At 40.0% G+C, this 18,743-nt stretch overlaps 1 protein-coding gene across 2 annotated transcripts in view; it reads right to left on the bottom strand.

Moving 5' to 3' along the window:
- Positions 1-4,899: 4,899 nt before the first annotated feature.
- The window catches only part of atp11a (ATPase phospholipid transporting 11A), a 54,018-nt gene continuing 40,174 nt past the window's right edge, over positions 4,900-18,743 (bottom strand). The window contains exons 20-32 of one of the 2 annotated variants that reach the window (XM_085447755.1): positions 18,445-18,696; positions 18,184-18,361; positions 17,979-18,081; positions 17,550-17,695; positions 17,234-17,293; positions 17,027-17,154; positions 16,241-16,376; positions 14,959-14,982; positions 13,508-13,573; positions 13,319-13,422; positions 13,029-13,194; positions 11,427-11,516; positions 10,084-10,148 (exon numbers count right to left, since the gene is read on the bottom strand). In XM_085447755.1, coding sequence (XP_085303881.1) covers positions 11,439-11,516; positions 13,029-13,194; positions 13,319-13,422; positions 13,508-13,573; positions 14,959-14,982; positions 16,241-16,376; positions 17,027-17,154; positions 17,234-17,293; positions 17,550-17,695; positions 17,979-18,081; positions 18,184-18,361; positions 18,445-18,696 — 1,441 coding nt within the window. In that variant the 3' untranslated portion in view covers positions 10,084-10,148; positions 11,427-11,438. Of the gene's footprint in view, positions 10,149-11,426; positions 11,517-13,028; positions 13,195-13,318; positions 13,423-13,507; positions 13,574-14,958; positions 14,983-16,240; positions 16,377-17,026; positions 17,155-17,233; positions 17,294-17,549; positions 17,696-17,978; positions 18,082-18,183; positions 18,362-18,444; positions 18,697-18,743 lie in introns of both variants that reach the window. The other variant, XM_085447754.1, reaches the window with a different exon arrangement.

Here is an 18,743-nt window from a genome sequence, read left to right as displayed (position 1 = left end):
TTTCTGATGATGGCCCATATAGAGTTATTAAGCCAAGCCACAAGCACTTCGTTTTGGACTTCGGGGGTTGGCAGAAGGTAGTTTCAGTTGACCGGCTTAAACATCTGCAGGATGATCCATTGGTGCGGGCCCAGGCCCCTCACTGCGGCCGCCCATCTACAGCCGGACTGTTGGATGGTGATCATCATCATGGAACCTATGGCAGGTTCGGCCTGAGCTAGTGGGCCCACAGCCAGTTCTCACCTCCCCGGTTCAGCCATTCTGGCCGTTTGCTTAAGCCCCGTGCTTTGGACTAGTGGACGGTTCTCCTCAGTTCACGCAGAAGATTTTGTTCAGTGATGAGGCAAACTTTTATGTGAATGGTGAAGTTAACAAACAAAACCACCGCTATTGGTCTGACACTAACCCACATTGGATGGATCCCTCCAAGACTGTTGGAACAACAAACGTGATGGTTTGGTGTGGTATATGGGCTACAACGATAGTGGGTCCATTCTTCATCAATGGAGACCTCAAGGCCACTGGATATTTGAAATTGCTACATGATGATGTGATTGCCTCTTTATGCACTAAAGCTGGCACGTTCCCTGAGTTTTTCCAGCAATATGGTGCACCACCACATTATGGGTGCCAGGTCCGAGCATTCCTAGATGAACAGTTTCCTGGAAAGTGGATTGGTCATCGTGGGCCAGTTGAATGGCCCCAAGGTCTCCCGATCTGCCCCCCTTAGTCTTTTATCTTTGGGGTCATCTGAAGGCAATTGTCTATGGTGTGAAGATACGAGATGTGCAGCACCTGAAACTACAAATACTGGATGCCTGTGCTGGCATTTCTCCTGCGGTGTTGCTATCAGTGTGTGAAGAGTGGTAGAAGAGGGTTGCATTGACAATCCAACACAATGGGCAGCACATTGAACACATTTTATAAGTGGTCAGAAACTTGTAAATAACTCATGAAAGAATAAAGTTACGTTGAAACCAAGCACGCCATTGTTTTTCTTGTGACATTACCAATAAGTTTGATGTGTCACATGGCCCTCTTCCTATTGAAAAAAGTTGTATCCAAGATGGCCGACTTCTAAATGACCACCCATCTTGAGGAGTTTGCCCCCTCACATATACTAATGTGCCACAAACAGGACTTTAATATCACCAACCATTCCCATGTTATTACGGTGTATCCATATAAATGGCCCAGTTGTAGTTTGGAGATGAATAAAGTCGGAATGGAAAGTTACAGCTCCTGTGTCGTCTGTACCATGCCTCCACACTATCTCCTTAGGTTTTTGTCTTTTTAGACAAATAAAATACTCTATTTTTCTTACTTTGCACCCACTGTACAAAACTGATATTTCTATAGCAGATAGTGAAAAAAACGTTTCTGTCGTTTAATTGTTTATATTTTACATAATAACATTTGTGTTTATGAACGGGAATGGGGAAGGTCTTTATCAGCAGGAAATGCTATAAAACTTATGAAAATACAGTTAAAAGTCCACAAATCAACCCCTCCTTCACATTTTATGAAACAATTCAGTGGGCCGGATTGGAGTCCTTGCTGGGCCAATTCAGGCACCCGGGCCTTTTGTTTGGCACTCCTGATATGTACAATTCATAATATATATTAACCCAAGTGTGTGTGTTTTATTTCCAGACAATCATTAATCACTGCTTTAAACTGCATGCCTTTGTTATAGCAGTTCTCATAAAATATAGGCTATGAAATCATTTGCAGTTCAGATGTGAGACACAGAATTTAGCAGTAACCTTGGGAGAAACATGTGTGTGCATACATAAATTGGTTGCGTGCACTTTAAATGAAGCTTACAGCCCCCTCAGCCTTCAGCTAACTAGAAGTCTTTGCAGCTTAGATTGTATTCTATTGTATTTCATTGTATTGCGTGTCAGGACATTGACAAGAGTGACAAAGACGTGATGAGATGAGAGGACAGATGGAGGGGGGGGGGCTTTCTGCACAATTTACCTCGTTTAGACAAGATGCACAGGCAGAAGGTGATTGAAAACATTAGAGATGGCGATAAGATGGAGAAAGAATAAGCTAAATCTGAAGCACAACATATAGGTAAAATGTTAAAACCTTCCTTGGTGTTCCTCCCATTTATGAGTGTGTGCATCCATCCTGAAAACATCTCCTTTTGAAAACCATAATAATGATAAGAAAACCCTTTGTGCGGATAAAAGAGAAGGCCAGAAAAGAAAAGAAAAAACCCTGTGTACCGAGTCAAAAACAATCAGTGGCAAATAACAGCAATTTCACAGCTAATTCGTAGATTTCACGTGTGGATGGCTGCATCACCTCCCTCCATTTAATGCTGTGAATAGATACATGCTGACATTATAACCATGAGATCAAACTCAGGGTGTGTGTGTGTGTGTGTGTGTGTGTGTGTGTGTGTGTGTGTGTGTGTGTGTGTGTGTGTGGGGAGGTGGAGGTGGAGGTGGAAGGTCTATACTAATAATTTAAGGCTAGCTTGAGTGTATGAACTGCAGGGTGCAGCAAAACACGCTTGTTCCCCGTTACTGCACTTGCCAGTTTTACCTAGCTAAAAGCTGGCTGGCAACAGGTCAGCCAATAAAATCCATGCAAATGGACACACAATCACTTCCTGCATTATTTTCTGTTGTATAGTAACTGTTATAATGGCGAATCCTCGCATTAAACATGGCCAAAGTTTCAAACAACGAGTTCGGCTTGTGTGCAAGTGATCACTGTGAGGGAAAGAAAGACACAGGAGCCCCTCCCACCTGTTGTTCAAACCTTCTTTTTGTGAGGAGCAGCCAATGAGATGAAAGTAGGGTGGTCTAAAAGAGAGAGAAGAGAGAGGCTGCAGTAAGGTCACGTATAACCTAAATACAACTCTGAATAATACAAATCTAATTAAATACAGAGACTAAAATCATCACAGTAAGTCTACTTTAATATTTAAAAGGGCCTCTATAGAGAGAACAGGTTGTGCTTCCCCCCAAAAAAACATTGCATGTGTGTTTGAGTCCTGGGACATCCTGGGTGTGTGTAGAAGTGAAGCCTTTCTGTGCCATCTGTTGGGAGCAACTAGTTGAGTTAAAACTGTCCGTGTGAAGAGCCCGAGACATTTAACCCATCTAAGGGTGGAGAGGAGAATGTGGCAGTGTGTAGTGGCACTGGGACTGTAAAAGAGGGCCATCACAGCCGAAAGAGAAAAAGAGCCCTCCATCCACAGATAAATAGGATGAGAAAACACACAGACACAAACACACACACACACATTCACTTTCATCTCAATGAAAAAAAATGTCTGTTGGTTACTTTAACTTGACACCAAGACAGGTTAAAAAAAAACAAAAGCTTACCAGCACCTGTAAAGTTCACTAATTAACATGCTATATCTCATTTGCTTAATCCGTACAAAAACCAAAGTGGAAAACAAAGACGAATCCAAATTTTACTGGAGGTTGAAGTGTTTCCTGACTGGGGACCATGAACATCCCAGAGTCTCCCGTTTGGGTGGGGGAAGCGGTTCCACATGGAGGCTTTTGTGAGGATTAAGCAAATGAGATACAACTTGCTGAATAATGAGCATTAGGGGCACTAGTAGGTGGATTTTGTTACCCTTGGACCGCTTGCCATTTCCGCCTATTTCCACCTCTTTGTGCTCAGTTGAGTTAGCAGTCTAGTTTTAACTCTGGGCTAAAGTGCTTTTCCCAACAAAAAAAAAAAACATGTCAAACTTCAACACTTATTTCAAAAAGAGGACTTACAGGATTAGCGCCTATTGAAAGCTTGTATTTTTAAAACAGTCACCTGTTGCTTCCAGAGTTGCAGCTTCGGGGAGATAAGTGTGGCCCTTATATATGTGACAGATACGCCGTCTCCGATTGGGAGCCACATCCAGATTTTTCCTCTGCCAGTCCCATTTTTGTCTCCACCGTTTCATTACTTGGGGGTGTGAATTCATCTCCCGTCTTTGTCACGAAACCTTCGCAAGCACACACCAAAGTGCTCCGAGCAATCCAACCTCAAGCAGCGCGAGAAGGAAACAGGTGATGAGGAGGTTGTAAAGGACTCTGTTACACCTTAAATTACACCGCCCACCATTCTATATAATTTTGGAGTCTCTACTAAGTAAGACACCGTAAAGATTCGTTTAAAAAGGTCTTCACACTGCGTATTCATGGTTGAAGTTTTTCAGAAGACTTTTGGTTTTTCCATCTGAAAGGTGACTGCATGAGTCACTGCACTTTAACTCGTGATAAAAAACATTATTTAAAAAAAAAACAACCTTATACAATATAAACGCGATGCAGCATTTCATATCTACTTTTCTTTTTCTGTGCAACCCCCCCCCTCCCCCCTTCTTCTTCTTCTTCCCCAGATTTCACCTCTGACAGTCTTGCCGTAGATATTTCTCTATCCCTGTCAGACACACTTGCAGGTCTCATCGGCTGCCAGCTGTGGAGGAGAGGACGTGGAGATCAGCGCAGATGAGAAGTGAAAAGGATGAAGGGAAACCAATCGATCCATAAACCTCCATCCTAATCTTGTTGACGTCCTCAGATGGTGCAGACAGGAGCCCTGGAGCAACTTTGGGGAACATATTAAATCCAAAACATAAATAAATTTTTAAAAATGACTTTTTTAACCATTTCCTGTGTTGTTTTTAAACACAGCCAGTATTTGAGCTTGAGACAACACTGGCGTGCACACAGGTGGGTTGCGTGCACACACACACACACAGACACGATCTCTCTACTAAAGAAACTTTTGATTAATTTCATCAGCTTCACATATGTTGACTTGTCAGCTCCTTCAGCCTTTAGCAGCACATCAAAAGCACATCAGAAGCACTCGGCTGCACCCTCCTGGCTGAAGCGTGTAGTGCAGCTTTTTTCATAAGAAGAATTTTGTAACACATTTTCGCTTTTATTTCCAAGCAAATGTACAGATGTTCGCCATTTACAGCCACAGAAAGGTTGGCAAAAATCCACAAGATATGACCGTTTAAAAACTGTATACAAAAAGAGCCCAAAAAACTGTACATTCAGTAACATAACTACATTTAAATATTGTTCATACATGTATATACAGTACTGTATCTCAGTTCGTAGATACTGCCGGTTATGTGAAGTGCAGCTCGCTATACAATAACACATTTTCCAAAAAAAGATAACATTTGAGTTGAAAGGCCGTCAGTTCAAAGATTCAGTGTGGACTGGTACAGAAGGTCTGTTGATGGCTTTCAAAGTTTCTACAGCGAGGTGTCGGTCCTCAGGAATGACGGTTCAGTGCAGGGGTACCTCCGTGAAACAACTAACACCACAAATCTCTTTGTCCTTTTGTTTAAAGCTATGCATACAGACATACAAGTGTCCACTTTTTTTGCCACAATCCAGTTTGTTTGTTGGAATATTCTGAGATATAAAGAAGACACACATTAAATACTGTCTCTGAAAAGTAAAACAAAAAAAGAGGGGTTTCTCAGATACCCCTCCCCCAAAATAGCAGTGCAGTAACTTTTCATTTTTGTAAGTTATTGAGACTTCCAGATGCCTCCAAGGACCATGCTTAGTTACCACTGTGTAAGTACTGATCTGAGATCTCAGACAGGATAATGGATTCTTCACTGTCATGGTTGACATTTGAATATAAGTGACTCTCTGTCGCTTAGCTAGTGCTAAGAGGTCACATTTGTTGCAGAGAGACATTTACAAGCAGCTTCAGTTTGATTATACTTATTGCTTCTCCCAGCTAGTTTAGTCCTGTGGTCATAGTGTCTGTCAGCTCTCACATGGCATTATATTGTAGACTTTTGTTTTTCCCCCCTCCCATTTCATTAACAATTGTTGTGTTATTTGTGTGATTCTTTAGCAGTTAAGGTACTGAAGCCTTGGTACATTGTTTACAATGAAAAACATCTTTCTAGTCCAAAGGCCAATCAGAATTCAGGGCAAACAATAAATGGAGAGACAGGATCTTTGTTTTCTTCATTCAGATAATAAAAACAACAACAACAAAAATCCAGTATTTTCTAACTTACTTCAATTGTTCTAAGTCGTAGAGCCCGACGGATATATGATTTTTTTTAACTGATATATGGTGATTTAAAAATCCAATTTTCTGATATATGTGCTGATTTTTTTCTCCATTTCAAGTACAAAAACACATTCCCCTAATATTTGTCACGTGTAGTTATCAGTTTGCTTATTTAGGCTCAGATTACCTGTTTATTATGTTTGTTTGTTGCCAAAAGGGATGTTGCACAGTGCCCTCTGATGGACAAACTATGCACTGTCCTCATAGCATAACTGAAGGTTGTCTTATTGGCTGTTACAAATACTGATGCCAATACATCGGAAAATAGCTAATATCATTCGATAAATATTGAAATCTGCTCTACTAAGCAGATCAATCTGGAATGTTCTTCTTTTTTTGGTGCGTAAAGCAGCAACAGAAAATACCTTTTTTTTTTTTTTGGAATTTGGCCAAACCAACCCTTCATTTTAGACAATTCCAACAGTACAAGAAACCCTTTTGCTTTACCATCAACTTTAAATCTCCGAAACTTGGAGATGGAAAAAAACAAAAGAAAAGAAAAACTACCATTGATCACCTGTAGCTGATTTGAAAAAGCAGAGCTGGAGCTCTTCAAGTCTGTGGTCATAAAAGGGAGAATTTTCCACATTGTACATAATCAAAAACAATTAAAAAATAACATTTCAGAGACAAATGCCCTCATGGGCATTTATTTAAAAAAAATTTAATACAAGCTATAAAAAAAACAGATACTAAACATAAGTGGTATTTGTTCATTGACTGTGTGTCAGTTCTGCTTGTTCAGTAGAAGTCTGCATAAAAACTCGATTTCACATTCGCCTTTTCACCTACAGTAGTTATTTCATTCCTCCAGTTACATCCATCATCTGCTGTGCCCTTGTACCATTGAAGCGCCTATTAACAGTATCAAATTGACCACAAAGCAAAGCAAAGACAGGCTGTGAAAACTAGCACAAGGCACCTAATGTAAAGCAGCTAAAGAATCTCTAGCAGCAACAAGGCTTTGGTTCATAGAACTAAAAACATCAGATCTACTGTCTCACGATGGATGAGTCGATGTATGAACGGAGGAACGACAGAGAAGACGCAGAAGGGGATGGATGAAATGATGATGATGAGGCAGATGGAGACAACTGTCACAGAGGTAGGAACAGCTTCAACATCGCTTCAAGAGAGGGAGGGTGTGAGGGAGAGAGAGAGAGAGACAGAGACAGAGACAGAGGGCACGAGTTGAAACAGGAAAGTGTGAGACAGAATTCAAAGAGCGCACTGTAAAGGCCCTTTTTTTTAAGCTGGAGAATCTCATTAGATTTCTCTAACACCGTTATAAGGCTTTTAAGGGCGGGAGCACTAAACTGTTAGATGCTACAATCAACCTGATCTGCAGAGCTAAAAAGCATCTTATTCTATTGAGATGAGGTGGAAAATGAGTATGAAAGGATATTAAGACGCTCGCTTCTCTGTCACATTATTAAAATAGATTTTTTTCACATTTTTTGTACATGCAATTTTTTTTTTTTACACTTAAGAACCCCATATATACTTATTCTTCCATTTTCTACTGTACACAGAATATGAGAGGACACTTTGCTGTGTTACTGGTCAGTTAAAGGTCGTCTCACGGCCAATAAAAAAAAGTGTTTCTATCTCGATTCCTTTTTTTTCTTTGAATTGGTTGTGCCGGCTGTTTGTTTCATAATTTAATACATTATCAATGATTTGATATTTATTTAAGGCATCAAACCATTTGGGGCACTTTGAGTGAATTATATTAAAAGGAGAAATATATATAATTTTAAAGTGCTTCAATCAAAGTAAATACAAGCAACCAGCTATTATCTAAAGGTGATCATAAAGCGTTACCTGCTGTTTCTTTGGTAAATGATATCAGTGAAAAATACAGCAGAGTTTACAAGACGACATTAAGGCAATAAGAAACAGCCAGGTAGCGGTCACACAAGCAGTTCCTCTGTGTTCTACTACAAGACATTTAGTCATCCAAAGATAAGGTAAGTTTACAATCTATGTTCAAGATGATAGGACAGATGGAGATTAACAGATACACACACAGTCTTCTATCAGCACACACAGATACGCACGCAAACTTCTAACACACCAAAGCTCTAAGCTACCTAAATGTGACTCTGAAAGTTTAAATGTTGGCTGTATGACATGTTCACAAAGACCAACTCCTACTGACTCTGCTATTGGAGCCCAGGAGTAGCCAATGAGATACGTACGTGCAATATGACGCATTCCCATGTTTTGGTCTATTTGTGCCGTTTGCATTCTCTGTATTTACACCCTATGTGCTGTACAGTATGATGATGATCTCAATGCATACATGTTGGCTTTGGTATCGACGTAAACACTGCTTTTGTTCACTTTATAAAACAAAATGTAACTATTATATATATATATATATATATATATATATATATATATATATATATATATATATATATATATATACACACACACATTTAATCAAGTGTTTCAATTTTACTATCAAAGTAACAAATTACCATGGAAACAGGATAAAAAAAATGTGAAAAATTGTAATTTGCCTACAATATTTGCACTTGTTGCATTTCAGCTTACATTTAAAAAACATAATCATGCTCAAAATACTGACTTTAAGTAATCAGATTACATGTAAATTTTCCATGTATTTTTGTTATTTAAGTAAACTGTTAAATTGTCACCAGCATATATTTCTTAATGTCAAATTATTTAAATAAATGAACCTCTGTTTTTCTTTTTCTATTTCAAGATCATTTTTCTCTAAATTATTGCTTCATGTTTATGACAGCCAAGAGGCTTTTCTGTGTTTTGTCGCTAAGGGTGAGCTAGTTTAAGAGCTTTCAAAGCTCCCACACGTTTTTAAACCAGACATATTGTGACACAGAAAGCACCATGAGCTACGCTTTTCTGTCATTATTAACTGACTTGACCACCGTTTGCCATCTAATCAAAGTTAGGACAATCAGCTTGCTGTATCGTTTGCACAAATGAATCAGAAATTAAGCAAAAATTGTATCTCATCCCGATATAAAATAATTTAATTCCCCTATACGGCTACTTCCGGGCTCCATAGACTAATTTTTCAACATTTATTCTTCCTTCTACTACAACCCTCCTTACAATGATGCAGTTTCTGATCCCAGAGTCCTAAGCAGTGTTTCTGGATAACATGTTTGCACACAGGCAACACCAGTTAGTCCTAAAAAGAGGCAAAACAGACAGAAGGGAATAAAGACAGATGGCAGCGACTGAAGACAAGAAAATGTTTGATCACAGAAAGCTTAAGCTAGCTCGAGCACGTCTACAGTCGTCCTCATTATCATCATTCCGGTCATAGAACATCAGCATGATTATCACAATAGCCATTAAAACACCCTAATAATCAGAGTAAAGTACACTTCAGCTACCATCAAAGGCAGGCAGGCGTAAAGGGCCAGTGCACATATTTTTCATGTGAAACACAAGCTCGAGTCAGTTTGTTTGCTGTGACATCATTACACTGAGCCCTTTGCACGTTGTGGCAGCGAACCAGGCCCTGCCGACGGGGTCCACTCCAGAGCCGTCCAGCAGTGCTTTGCGCCACACTTGGCTGCTAACTTGACAGAAATTATGAAGGTCACTTAGCATTGCAGTCTCCTCAACTGTTTATTATTTTACTCCAACTCAGTAACGTCGAAGCAAGTAAGTAAGCTCCAAAATTGCTTTCCACCAATTTATCTGAGTAACTCCATGTGGATGACATTGTTTCTGATATTAGAATATAAGATTTTAAAAAAATACCCCGGAGAAAAAGAAATAAATTAGACTGAGGTCTCAGGCCCGGCCCCGCTGTAATTGTACCCCTGCCTTGAATGGCGGGAGCTATCAGCAAACCGGAGGAGGGGGGTGAAGGTGCAGTAGTCTGGCGCTTTTTGCCAGCGTGTGAACATGACTTTCTTGGTAAAGGGTTCAGACCTTCGAGGGTTCCTTTGGTTTTCCGAGCCTCGCCGGTGGCTGCTACCCTTAGACGGAGCGTGGAGGGAAGCCAAGGGGGTGAACTCAGACAGCTGGCCCTTGTAGAGTTTATCTGCATTCTGTATGAGGGTACAAAGGGAGGAATAGGGGACAAGGAGGAAGAGAAAGTTCAGAGAAAGTAAAGAATAAAACATGGCACTTGTGGAGTAATGCAAAAGAAGAAGGTGGTAACACGTCGCAGCTGGCCATAGTTTGAACAGATAGCATGTGACTTGGTGGAGTCAAGTCTCCATCCTGTAACAATGCCTCTGTGAGGTCCTGAACTACAAAACTGCCTGTAAACCAGGACTCTTCACCTGATAGCCATCAACCCCATCAATGCCCCCAAGGCTTAATGAGAGCAATGAGCATTATGTGCTGTTAGAGCAACTTATTAATGCTCATTATAACTAAGTCTGGGCCTCTCTTATATAAACCAATATAATCAGCATATAAGCATTTAAGATTATATATTTATTACCTAACACTAACAAATATGAATACATCTGCATACTGCAGGCACCTGATCCTGGGCACAATGCTACATCCTCAAGCTTCAGTTGTTTTTAAATGAATAAAGTATTTCATTTCCTTTAGTTTAATTTGCCAGCTGTGAGGTTAAATTTTCCATCCATTCTGTTCAGGTTTAAAAGCAAGCATGTTAAGAGCAACAAAAAAATAATAAATCATAAACACCAAAAACATGCAAATGTCAACAAAAAGCTAAACATGCGTTCATTTCCTCTGCAAATATTACTTTTCTGTCTCTGTAGCAACACATTATACCACTAGATGGTGCTAAAGCTCCATGTGAGAAATCACCCAGCTGGAAGTAAAGTCAGTTGAAATACCTGAAGAAAATGGTTGAGCTTTTAGGACCTTCATACAAATAAAGCACACACCCCAACCCTTGTGTTAGTCAAATACAACAACCCAAAGTCAAACCACACCAGTTAACCCACCATCACACAGCAGCAACGTGTGCATTTTACCGTGCTGAAGCCCTGTAGGCTTCTGTGACAGCTACTCCATCAACAAGGAATCAGAGCTCATGTAGGCCAGGGCCCTCTCATACCTTTTATTATCTCTCCCTTGCTGCAAATATACACACACACACACACATTTGAAGACAAACACATCTACCATAAGGACTCAAAATTGAAGCATCAAAGTAAGAGTGGTTTCTAAAACAAAAGGTGATTAAGGCCACACTGAATCAAGATGTAGATGCAAAGGCATGCAGTCAGATAAGACTGTAACTTCATGCAAAACAGTGGAAATGACAAAGTAACAGGATACAGACTGAAAGGAAAATAAAGAGAAAGACGAGACAGTAGGAAAGGCTGAGGGTCACCTACAGAAGGGCTGGGTTAGAAACTGATTCTGCTGGAGGTCTGAGACAGCATAAAGATGGTGGAAGGCTCGGAGGCAAGGCACCGACGCTTAGTCTGCCAGGGAGGAGAACCACAGAGGGAGAAGGAGGAGGAAGCAAGAGATCAGGAGGGGTGAACAAAGGCAGGGAAGAGTTACAGCTGGGAAAGAAACATGTCAGATCTTCCAAAATGCCACATGATCAGTTTATGAGATAGACAGCAGCATGTAAACATTCTTCTTAGGCTTCTCAGGAGAGACTGGATCATACTGGAAAGTCTTTGGTGATGGTTATTAGCTCTCCACAACCACAGTTATCAGGGAGGTTATAGGAAAATGAGTTTGGGATGTAGAGGGAGAAATAATTAGCATCTGTAGGAAAAGGAAGTGAAGCAGACTGCACTGCAGCCTTCCCAGAAAGGCTGACATCACTCATCTAGTGCTATCCATGCAATGCACCTACTCATACAAAAACATTTGTGTTGTGTTTTTCAGTAACTCCACTGTAACTGGATCCCAGTGCTTCATATATTATGTATCATTATATCGTCTTGTTTTTTTATGGACATAATTTCTTCTGTCAACTTTCAGTGGAATACTGAATATTTCAGTATTTTGCTGCTAATGAATGCCTTCTGCCATTCATTATTTCTGAGCCACATGTCAGTGTTTATACACCTAATCGTGTTTTTCTGGTCCAATCTTTCAGTCCTGATGAATCAGTATGCATCAGATAAATAACTGCTGTTAACGCTGCTCTTTCAGCGCCTCAGAGTTGAAATCAGTCCATAGCTTTGAGTTTATTCTCTTTTTTACATAAGCAGGATGTTTTTTTTATCCCATCTTTCCTTCTTCCTTCTTACTGTGCAGCATTATTTAATGTTCATTTTCAAAACTGCTCTGAAATAAAGTTTCGATTGCAATTTTCCTTCTTTTATACACTGTTTATGAAACTCTAATGCACATTTCCACACTGCAACCCATTAACAATTAATGCCTTTAGAGGCACTCCTGGTTCAGCAGAGGACACTGTTCTTATTCTCCATTAATAAAACACAGAACTCTGAGTGTTAACCGCTAAAAAAAATACACACTATTGTGCGCATTCCTCTTAAAAATTAAAGGAGCGCTGCACACAGACACAGAGGCTTAACTACCAAAGCAGGGATGTAGCCACACCCTGCATACCTCTGCTGACCCACAATTGTCAGTTCGACATGTCAGGAACTGAAACATCCCAGTGAATAATAAACAGTAAACGCAGGTAGCTTGTAGGTAAATACACAAAATTGATTTCTGCCTTGCAAAAGGCAGGGGGCGCTGTTTGACCTGTGTAAACTGAGCTTTCTTGCATTTTTCATTATTAATATTCATGTAGAAAAGAAGCAGCGACCTTTATTGAAGAACAAATGAAGTAATGGTTAACGAACACGTCCTACTTTGGCAGGAAGCAAAATATTTACGGGATGTGTGGTCATCAGTCTTCTTGCATTACTGCAATTATTCCAAAATATCCATAATACTTTAAAAAAGATTTGTTTTTTTTATTTATGCAACTACTCTCTATTTCTGCAAGCATTTGTGCCCACCTGTATGCGCTCAGTAGTGGTGGGCCACAGTGTCCTCCATATGACCTTCTTCACCACATCTGGCAACAGACTGGCTGTTATCAAAAGGATTATACTGAGCCAGGCTGGGCCACTGGACAACATCTGCATGAACACATAGTACATTCTCTGGTAGTTGAGGAATGGCCTGTAAGAGAGGAAACGACTGCATGAAAACAAATGCAATAAAACATCTAATAAAACGTCACTCTGACTGACACAGTTTTACATCAAGTAAACATTTAAATACAAAAATATTTCTTTAATCATACCAGATGATTCCACCCCACAGCAGGGAGAATACCACAAAGAAGATCAGTGAGCCCCAGATAACGAAATGATTGATCCAAGTCCAGTAATGAGTATCTAGGGCCAGCTACGACACAGAGACGATGGAAGTGAGACTGGAACCAGACTTGCCTGGGTGTTTCTGTGATGTTCTGATGTGTCTGTGTGGTTACCTTGAATGTAACAGTGAAGACTAGCACAGTGAAGACGAGTGTCCCAAATGTCCAGTTTCCAAACATCTGCAGAAGGTAAAAAAGCAGCTGCTGTTATTGATCAGGAGATTTGTGCATGAAACACTTTCAACTTCTTGTTTTTTTGTTTTATTTATTTTATTGTATGTTTGATGTGAACAGATTCTAAGCACCTGTTAAAGTAAATAATTTGACTTGTGCTTATTCAGTACTTAAATGCTCAGCACACCTGCGTTAACATGCTTTTCAGATGACATGACTAGGCTACGAGGTAAAAGTTGACATATTCAAGTAAGGAATCAATCAATCAAACAGATGGCAGTGTGCTCAGGTAGCAACATTCAGGTGAGGAGCTGGTTATCAGATGACTGATGGATGGAAAACAGGAGGATGATGTGATTGTATAGCTGAATATTCCTATCAGTCTCTTCTGTGAGTGAAACCCTTTTACATGAACACTAAAAAAGTCATCGTGCACATTTAAGACCACCACGATGCAGGGCAGCTTCTTCACTACAACTTACACAATGAGCTCCTTCAGCATTTTGTGCAGCACTAAAACTGGCATATTTTCCCTTTATTGTAATTATTCGGAGGTGTTATATTAAGAGGTACATGGGGAACATAGTGATTCTAGTACACCATAACTGAGAAGTGACCGTTGCATGATTTTCTTTTTTCACAGGCCTGTGGCAATAAGATGAAGCCCAAAACCAAAAATGAACTAGTATCATAAAATTTAAAGTATGGGTACACTGAAGGTCATCTAACTGCTTGGGCTACACTATACTTCTGCTAAAAACAGGCACCTTGGGTGAACCGTGATAAATAAAGTTAAAAAATAAAAATGATGAGCATGAAATGATAAAATAAAAGCTTTTCAGAGGCAGCTTCCAAATGCAGCTCTGATTTTTACATTGTTAGTACAAGTATAGTACAAGCTACTATCAGATACATTACAACATAAATTGTAGCGCTACAGAAACACTCGCATGAGGCAGAAAAATGATTTTTATCATTGATCAGATGCATTTCAATGTTTTTCTTTCACCTTTTCTTTTTCTAACATTTCAAAAGCTTCAGATTTGCTTCCTGTTTATGTGTTTATAAGTAATCCTATAAAAAGTTGTAATGCTTTAGGCAATGATCTCTAACTGTTACATAATGGAAGCAGGAGCACTTATGCCTAACATCTGCCACAAACAAAGCACACAGGATGTATAACTAAGGTGTTTGGTCACTGACAGCTGGACACATGAGCATGGGTCTGGGAAACAGAGAGTCACTACAGAAAAGCCTACAGCTGACGTATCTACAGCAAGCACTGAGGGCCGGACATGAGATGAACAGCAGTTTGTATCAGGCTGTGTGACGGTGGCGAAACAGGGAAGTGAAACTAAGGAGAGACGACAGAGAGACAGCGACAGGCTTACCATCTGTGTGTTGGTTGTCATTAGCTGGGAGGAGGAAAGAGAAGCAAAAAGAAAAAGCAACACAAAGGTAAGAGGATAGGAAGAAGAAGAGCATGTGACCAGAAGAAAATCATAATAACATAAACAGTTTTATGGCTGAAAGGAAAAAAATTGAAAAGAATTGGATGCAAAAAAAAAGAAGAAGAAAACCCAAGTGAAATCAAGCAACTCAAAAACAGTTCAACATGTTTCTGGGAGAGTAATGCAGCTTGAGAAATTAAACAAACCAAATAGAGAACAGAGAGGAAGATGATGGGAACCCCGCCATGCTGTCGTGTCTTACTAGAGATTTATGCTTCAGCGGGAAATCTATGCTGTTACCTGCAGCGTAACCGCAAACCCCGCTAAAGCCTATGGCGTAACCTGGCGTGGACCTCGGTGGGAAGGAAAAAAATCCCAGTATTTTATCTGGGACACGATCACATGGTAATTACCACATAATGCACCAGCACGAGTGTGAATCCTGCCAATAGCATCGGCCACTTATGTAGGTTATGTTATGGGCTCTAAAAAGATTTCCCGCAGAAGTCTAAATAAGGCCTTAGATATAAACCACACGTCATCAGATTTTACTTAAACATCTATATATATATAATTATCCAACTGACATTAAATATTATTTACTAAAAGACAAAATAGTCTTCAAACTTTATCAGCCAACAACCTGCATTTTCAAGTGACATAAATAACCATCCAGTACAAGGTCATTATTATGAGAAATTACTTGACCATAATTATCTCATAACTACATGTAACTACCAGATAGTTACTTTTTCAAACACAATAATGTGCAGTGTCAGGAAAACACATTTATAATACCAGATCCATTTACACTACAGGGTTAATGTTAGTTTGTGCTACAACTTGATCAGTTTCTGCAAGCAATACAATAAGCTACGTGTCAGGCATTAGCCAGGCCATTAAAACCTGTCAGCAAAGCACAGTACAGCCAGTATATTTAAAAGTAAATCCATTTTGCTTACAGAGCAAAATGTGGTTGAGGAACAAGCTGAGACCTAAAACACTGTCACTATGTTCCCTAACTAACCCCAAACACCACAAGAAGACTAAAAAGTCAGATGACAAACAGAAAACAGATGGAGCTTGTGGAAAACTGAAGTAGCCTATAGATAAAATAGGCAGTTACTATTTTTCCTTTACTTTGAACTTTACTTTAAATATTTTCCAGGCCTTTTTCTCCTTGTTTCAATTAAAGAGCCTGTCAAAGCCACATGGTTATTACCTGTCCATTGCTGGTGAAGGTGGTGTTGTCAAACAGGAAGTAAGCACCAAAGAACATCACAATGGCATCATAAACGCCCAAGACTGTCCAGTATATGAAGGTGGGCCACCGCAGCAAAGAGTTCTTAGCAATATCTCTGTGTAGATATACAGAACAGAGATCACATGTTTATAGATTAATATCACAGTACACTGCCTGCCTCACAGCCAATGAGTCTCTAATAGTATAATACATACATCGATACAGACAGCGTCATTGTTTGTGGGAAAGGTTGATTCTTTTTTGGAAGAATACAACTTAAGAGTAAAGCTAAAAACGTAGCTTTTCAAACTCTGAACACATGCAAAACCAAATCCAAGAAGGCGGTTATCTGCCATATGATGGATGTAAAATAAACTGTAATGTAAATATAAATTAATCAGAGTAAAACACCAAATCATCTGCTATTACTTTGCACCTGGAGGCCGTGTATAAAGTGTCTAAAGAATTATTGAAATATTTATATTTTCTGTTGCTTAGACGACTTTAACTCAACACTGTTCTTGTTACAGTACATCTCCGGAAGAATCCAACTACCACGCAGTCTGCTTTGTATAAAACAGATGGTTCATTATCTGCTGCAGAAGACTGGATTACTGAAACATGGAGATAATTTCTTTTTCTAATTTTCATGTCATGAGAACAAGTTCCTGAAGAACATGTGATATTAGAGTCGATCCAGCTGGTCGATTTTCAGTCTTACTAAACGACACATTTCTGACATGACAATCTTAAACAGAAATCCACCTGTAGAGACAAGGGTCTTTCTTCAGGATGTCCATATTTATGTGCTGCTCGATGAGACTGTAGAGCAGAATGGGCAGCGAGGTGAAGCTGATGTTGTAGAGAGTCAGGTAAGCCGTGTCATACAGCGGCTGGGGTTTGGGAAAGAGAGCCGTGTTAGTATTTTTGTTCTTGTTGTTTTTATGGTATTTAGGTTTTGTGAGTGCACACCTGTTGTGAGAAGCCACAAAAGAACTGGTAGAGGAACTGGGGGAAAATGAAACAGACATTCTGCGAAAAGAAAGAACAACAATTTAAATGTGTACAGGTCTTTTTGTTGCTGAACGCTAATTTTATAGAGTATAAATATCAAAAATATGAAAATTAATGAACTAAACAAATTAATAAATTAAATCTCACACAAAGCATTCCTGCACACTTAGGCTAAAGCCACAGACTCCGCAATTACAATCATCTTAAAACAAATTTAAAAAACTATATAAAGTTTTAAAAAGAAGTAAACTCAAAACATGTTCAGGGCGACTACCTTGTAGAAGAAATATTGTACAAGTTCAGAGATGCGTATGTAGTAATAGTGTCCGTGGACGAGCAGCATCTTCTTGAGGTGTTTGAACTTCGGGATGGCGTAGTCGCTGTTCCTCACTGCCTGGCGACCCTCCTTACCCATAATGCCTGCGTTGTGACCATTTACAGGGCAAAGTATTATTGCAATGATAATAGTATGGTTCTAACAGTTTTAACACTTCTGCATAAATGTAGTTTTGGAAATTCAAAAGTACAGTTTTTGTGTGGAAAAGGATTTTGTGTGAATGCAGGTGCTGTACACACTGCTGACTTCTGTACACAAGGGGCTGCTTTTAAGAATTTCTAGTTTCTTCAAATTGAAACTGTATTAAGAAGGAAACAAACTTTACCAGAGTGTGGCATGTTGCATAGGAATAGACAGAATACTAACCAATACCAACGTGGGCCTCCAGGATCATGCTGACATCATTAGCTCCGTCTCCAATGGCCAGCGTGATTGGGTGCTCCTCCGAGGCTTTGATTAACTTGACAATCTGCAGGTTGTGGATTTCAGCTTAGCGTCCATCTGAATCTTAATGACATGAGTGAGAACATCTGTTTCACAGTTAAACTCAGAGTACAGATGGCCTTCGTACCTGTGCTTTCTGAAGTGGCGCCATTCGACAGCAGAGCACGGCACTGCAGTTCCGGCAGATTTCCAAGAATTTCTCTTTGTAATTCCCTGAGTTTGAGCCCTCCTGGCCGGGCCTCATTACAGCAGAGAGGGTAGCTCCGTCAATGATCAGACCATAGTCGGTGCAATCACCTGATAGCCTGGGAAAAAAACACAAAACCTGTCAAATACGAGTAACTGCAGGATGACACTGTCTGAAGCATGCTGTGAACATAATACCCACTCAGAGAAGGTGTCCCGGGTCATGCCCCCATGCTGCCTAAGGACCGTCCTGCTCAATTCAAACAGGACGTCGTGAAGGCTCTGCTCCTCAGTGCGTTTGGTGGTCAGCTCCAGGATTTGGGTGTTGCGATGAAACAGCTTGCTGGCATAGCACGTTGCAGCTGCAGTCTCCATCTTGTCTCCTGTCAGCACCCACACCTTTATACCAGCTTTGTGCAGAGACTCAATGGTGTCTGCTGCTTTTTCCTGTAGCCTGGTACGCAGCCAAGAAACAAGAGGTGGCATGTTTTTAGCTGCATT

The sequence above is a fragment of the Copadichromis virginalis genome, linkage group LG23 (genome assembly GCF_057382275.1).
Source record: "Copadichromis virginalis isolate Kocher_CV1m ecotype Utaka linkage group LG23, C_Virginalis_male_GT1.1, whole genome shotgun sequence".
Taxonomy (NCBI): Eukaryota; Metazoa; Chordata; class Actinopteri; order Cichliformes; family Cichlidae; genus Copadichromis; species Copadichromis virginalis.
This window is presented reverse-complemented; position numbering and strand designations above follow the sequence as displayed.